Source organism: Gadus macrocephalus, chromosome 2 (assembly GCF_031168955.1).
Source record: "Gadus macrocephalus chromosome 2, ASM3116895v1".
In the NCBI taxonomy this organism is placed as follows: Eukaryota; Metazoa; Chordata; class Actinopteri; order Gadiformes; family Gadidae; genus Gadus; species Gadus macrocephalus.
This window is the reverse complement of record NC_082383.1, coordinates 6,961,715-6,967,051: the sequence shown is the minus strand read 5'-3', so window position 1 is coordinate 6,967,051 and position 5,337 is coordinate 6,961,715. Positions and strand designations below refer to the sequence as shown.

General features: G+C 43.5%; 1 protein-coding gene across 3 annotated transcripts; it reads right to left on the bottom strand.

The window, feature by feature from the left end:
* Nucleotides 1-1,661: 1,661 nt before the first annotated feature.
* On the bottom strand, nucleotides 1,662-5,337 carry igfals (insulin-like growth factor binding protein, acid labile subunit). Of its 3 annotated transcripts, none has more exons than XM_060038110.1 (2): nucleotides 5,313-5,337; nucleotides 1,662-3,747 (listed from the first exon to the last, which is right to left on the bottom strand). In XM_060038110.1, exons 1-2 carry the CDS (start codon nucleotides 5,320-5,322, stop codon nucleotides 2,009-2,011), a joined length of 1,749 nt encoding a protein of 582 aa, XP_059894093.1. In that variant the 5' UTR covers nucleotides 5,323-5,337; the 3' UTR covers nucleotides 1,662-2,008. The 3 variants fall into 3 exon arrangements, with proteins under 3 accessions (XP_059894093.1, XP_059894113.1, XP_059894102.1); XM_060038130.1 differs by lacking the exon at nucleotides 5,313-5,337 and adding an exon at nucleotides 4,467-4,620; XM_060038119.1 differs by lacking the exon at nucleotides 5,313-5,337 and adding an exon at nucleotides 3,834-3,994.

Here is a 5,337-nt window from a genome sequence, read left to right as displayed (position 1 = left end):
GCTGATTTGAATCAATCCTTAACCCCCATGCCCTATGAGGCCCACTGTTCCTCAAGACTTTTGAGAAGTTTAGATCCCTTTGCATAAACTTTTCCTGAAACTTGGCAGCCCTGTAAATGTCATAGCAAATAGATTTCCCAAACCTTTGATGGAACCATGAATATTATATGCCTACTAGTGTAACAAAAAATGACCTACTAGTGAAACAAAATCAATAACAGCTTTGATCATTTAATGTTTAGTCATTTTCACATGGTCCTATGGTTTTGGGCGATTGGGACCGTTTTTGGGACCCCTATGCATGTGTTATGCATAGGGGTTAGGGTTATAAATTGTGTATATGTTACTATTTTTTATGCAGTCATAACTACTAATGTAGTTATATATAGCTATAGGTTATGCTTCAGATGCTTAAAGGCCGAAGCTGATTTGACAGAAGCAAAAAGTAACAACAGTGATAATGGAAACAGTAAAACTAACATGTCATTTGTAGTGACCGTTACCTAAATATTGGAAAATCATGAAGCTGAAGACATTGAAATGTTACCTGGCCGAATTATAGGCCTGTAGTAACCTCTTCGACAGACCTTCTATTTTTTTAAGTTGCCGATGACTAACTGTCTCCACCACTGCCAGTGTGGCATTCTTATGTGCAGTACCTCACAACAATATATTTACAACTGCTACTGAGTGGGTTGTATGATTTGAGCAGTGTTTTGGGACACCATCAACACACTCTCCCAGAACAACCTGGCACTTAGTTAAGGCTAGACCTCTAAATCCCCTCCTCACCAACCCTGATTAATCCATTGCAGAGTGGAAGTGCACTAATCAGTGGTTTACTGGCCATCGACTTGTCGGTCACAGTGGATAAGTCCAGTACATACCCCCGGCCCCAATGATACGGATAGAGAGTCAGAGAGACAGGAAAAGGGCGAGAACAAAACAGCATAAAAAACTGACAATAGTGGATGGTTGGTTAGGAAAGGATGAAGGGTGCGATTGAAAAGTACAGGGAGATAGTGGAGGCATGGAACACACCCAAGTTAAGGCTCATAGTCTTGGCCTGGTAACCTGATGCACCAGATGGCTTCTTACACAGAACCATTGGAGAAGTCATCCTTGGAAAAATGTTTGGATACGGGAAGGCACTTTCAAAGAATACTTGGAAGGTTGGATGACCCATCTGTCTTATCATGTGTCACGTAGATAACAAAGTTCCTCAAAGGATGCCGATTGGTGCAAACCGCTGGGGGATCGAATAAAACACACATAAGTTGCCTGCCGTTATTGATTCTCGCGGGGTCGCATTCTGGCGAGTCTATTTGCCTCACAAGGTTACGTGCCTGGCATATGCGATGCTGAATCAATGATAAATTATGCTGACCCAAGCAACTAAACTTGCTGTCCCAATCACCCAAAAATAGTATTTGTTTTTGAACCATGTTACAAAAAAAGAGTAGGCTACACATCCTAGGGATATGATAGAACCATATTACCTTATTATATGGTTATGTTGCATCCTAAGAGTCACAGAAATGTATTATGTGTCGTGCTTATCTTTTGGATTAATGGCAAGAATGCTTACACAAGGCATTAATACTAAAACAGTCCCAGTCACCCTTAATTCACCCAATAAAATAAAACCATACTTTTGTAAATACAGTCAATTAAAAACTTTAATTGGATTTAGCCAACATTTATTTTAACAGACAAAACATGTGACTTGTTCAAATAAATGTTACAATTTAAATCAAAAACAGTTCAATGCTCTTTGGTCATAGGCTACCAACATGTGGACCATACTAGAGTTTGTGTTTGTGATCTTGACATGGAGTCATATTGCTGATACAAGACATTAACCCCATATAGCTTCTTGAATTAAATCAAACAAATCTCTGGTATTCAAACTAGTAAACAACACTAACCCAACGACAACTTACCTTCAAAGCAATGATCAACCGTTACATTCTTTGATTTCTTGTCAGATTGTCTTTTGCCTGCGAGTTTAACAGTGGACAAACAGTTCATCTGCGACATCCCTCAGGTCCTGGCCGAGCACACTGGGTGGGCTGCTGCACGTGATGCTGTTGTAGATGGTGACCGTTCGGTCTGGCTCCTCACCTTCTGCATGGGTCTCAACTTGCCGAGGGACCACCAACGGGCTTCTCAGACTGTAGTTCCGCAGGGGAAGAGCATTGCAGTCACATTTCCACTGGTTTCCTGACAGCAAAAGTTTCTCCATGTTCTCCGGGAAATCGGGAACCATGGCAGTCAGAGCATTGTCTCTCAGGTCAAGGTACCGCACCTTGGGCAGAAGCTGCTTCGTGCCATCTTGCAAAATATGCCTGAAAAGGTTATTGGACAACAGCAGATACTCCAGATTCTTGAGGCCAAAGAATGCCGAGCTCATGAGCGTCTCCAGCTTATTGAAACTGATGTCTAGCCCCAGCAACCCCACGAGGTCTGCAAAGCCATGGCGTTCGACCGTGGAGATGTTGTTGTGCTGCAAAAACAGACGTCGCAGCCCAGAGAGCCCCGTGAAAGACTGGGTCGTGACCCTCGACAGACAGCCTCTGTCCAGGTGGAGGCTGTGGAGCTTCGGCAGGCCTTTGAATATTTGGTCGGGCAGACTTTGGAAACAGCTCCCGGACAGGTTGATGACAGCCACGTGGGTGAGGCCGCTGAAAGCGTTGGCTTGCCCCTCCTGCACCTGGTTGTGCTCGAGCTCCAGGACCTCCAGGTGGCTGAGGCCTTCAAAGATCCTGTCCCCAAGAACGCGGATTCGGTTGTGGCTGAGGCGCAGCTCTTCCAGATACTGCAGGTCGCGGAAGGTCCTGGGCCTGATCCCAGCTAGGGAGTTGTTGGCAATGCGCAGGACGTGGAGATTGTAGAGCCCCGAGAACGTGTCATCGTGGATAGCCGTGAGTCTGTTGTTGGTCAGATCCAACCATCGGAGAGCCTTCATTCCCACAAAGGCTCTCGGCATCACCGTGACTATCTGGTTCTGAGCCAGGTAGAGCTTCTGTAGCTTGGAAAGTTTGGTGAACACGTTGGCCTTGATGACCTTGAGGAAATTCCCGGTGAGGTCCAACTCTTTTAGCTCGGTGAGACTTTGGAAGAGCTGTGGCTGTATGTAGGCCAGTCTGTTCCCCGTCAGCACTAGTTCCCTCAGCCCGTGCAGCTCCTGGAACACAGCCTCGGGCAGCGCCGCGATGGAGTTCCAACCCAGGTTGAGGAGCCACATTTGGGACAAGCCGGCAAACAAGCGCTCCTCAACGCGCGACAGCTGGTTGTTGTGGAGACTGAGCGAGGCCAGGTTGGGGGTGTTCTGGAAGATGGTGCCAGGTAATGTCCTGAGACGGTTGCGTTCCAGGTGAATGTGAGCGAGCGCCCCCAGCCCTCGGAACACCTGGGGGTCAAGCGTGACCAGCTGGCCGTTCTGAAGATTCAAAAACTCCAGGTTGGAGAGGTGACTGAAGGAGCCCGCTGCGAGGGAGGGGAACAGGTTGCCGTCTAGCCAGAGGGAGAACGCCGACACGGGCATGTTGGCCGGGACCTGAGTGAGGTTCCGCGAACTGCAGTACATGTTGAGCTCCAGGCTGTAGTCATCGTGCAGACAGGTGCAGCCCTTGGAGCAGGGAATGGGCTCCTCTGTCAGCTTCTCGGCTCCTGGGTCAGGCTCTGGAGACACCAGAGATGTGCCCAGCAACCACAACACCAAGAGCACAGTAGATTGCATACCAGCTGGGGATAGAATTTAAGATAAAACTTTGTGAAGCCTTGCAATGAGATCCCACTATTTTTAAACATATTGAGTCATTCAGTCCTACCTTAAGATGAAGTGATCATGAATTAGGTTAGATGAGCAGAGAAATACTGGACAGCCAACCGTTGGGCAATTGTTTTTATGCAGAAAGGAAAAAATCCAGCCAGCCAGAACTTTTTTTTTGGCCAGACCCACTGAGTATTGGATTAACCCATTACTGTCTATAAAACTATGGTCGATTTTTCTCAGTGAATTGAGCACCCAAACATAATTGATGTTCTATTTTAAAGTCGGATAAAAATAAGTTTCATAACGCATAGAATGTATATTTTTTAATCACTATTTGATTCACATATTTTACAGAGCATGTCTGCATGGAATTAAATTTGGAATGCTGCGTTAAAACTGCATTTAAGTGCACAATAAATCCAACCAGGATCACACTGTAATAGCCTACAAAGCTATCCGACAAATAGTATGTAGATAAAATGCAATGTACCTTGCACCTGGGACGTTTTGCAACACATAGATGGAACTGCGCAAGGTAAACACAACTATGAGAATGACATCGCAAAAAATAATGCAGTATAGCGTTACACCTCAAAATACGAGCAAGCCAAGCTTGGCCACTTTTGTGTTCATAATCAAGAAATTCTTCAAATACTTTTTGAATTTTTCACTCTAGTCATGTACTTACATAGTGTGTAGTCAGAAGCCTAATAAAACTGGTTTAAATGGCCTTGGCTGTTTACTGAAGCCCATGTCCTGTCACTGAGTACATTTACTGTAGTATTTGACCGATACACAATGGGTAAGATAAGATGAACTCAGTACACTTGGTAGGCCACTGAAATTCCATATATTTTGTTTGTTAATGGTTGACTAGTTGACTGCATCTTTGGCAGCAGAGGAAATGGCCTGTCGGCACTGACCAATGCAAACATTATAACGTCATCCTCAACAGTTTATTTACTTACGTAATCTGCTTTTAATTCTGCATTTTTCATATATTTTCGACTCTTTTTTTTTGTCGGATAGCTTTAAGACTTGCCCCAACTCTGAGCACCTTTAAAACAAGACCGAAGACTTTTATGTTTGCTATAGCTTTCTGCTAAATCTTAAATACATTGCACTTTCTAAAAAGCTTTTTTAACTTTGCCTTTATTTTCTATAAAAGGCCTTTTTCTATTTTACCCATTTCTTTGCATTTGTTTTTCTTTTACTTATCTATTATTTTATTTTATTTTATGACAATGTTTATATGTGAAGCACTTTGAGTCTGCCTTGTGTATGAAAAGTGCTATATAAATAAAGTTGCCTTGCCTTGCCTTGCCTTGCCTTTTCTACTACAAACAATCATACGCATATTGCAGCTATTATTTGTTTTCAAAGTGAGATTAGTAATTAGTAAACTGCAAAAAAAAAGCAGTACAGTTAATTTCAAGTGGTTGAGTTCCAAATCATGTGTTAAGTACAGAACGTTTGAATGTCTAACTGCTGAAGAATCCATCTATATTCATATTAATACATAAAAGAACATTACCCTTTTCCATGTTTTCAGATGATGA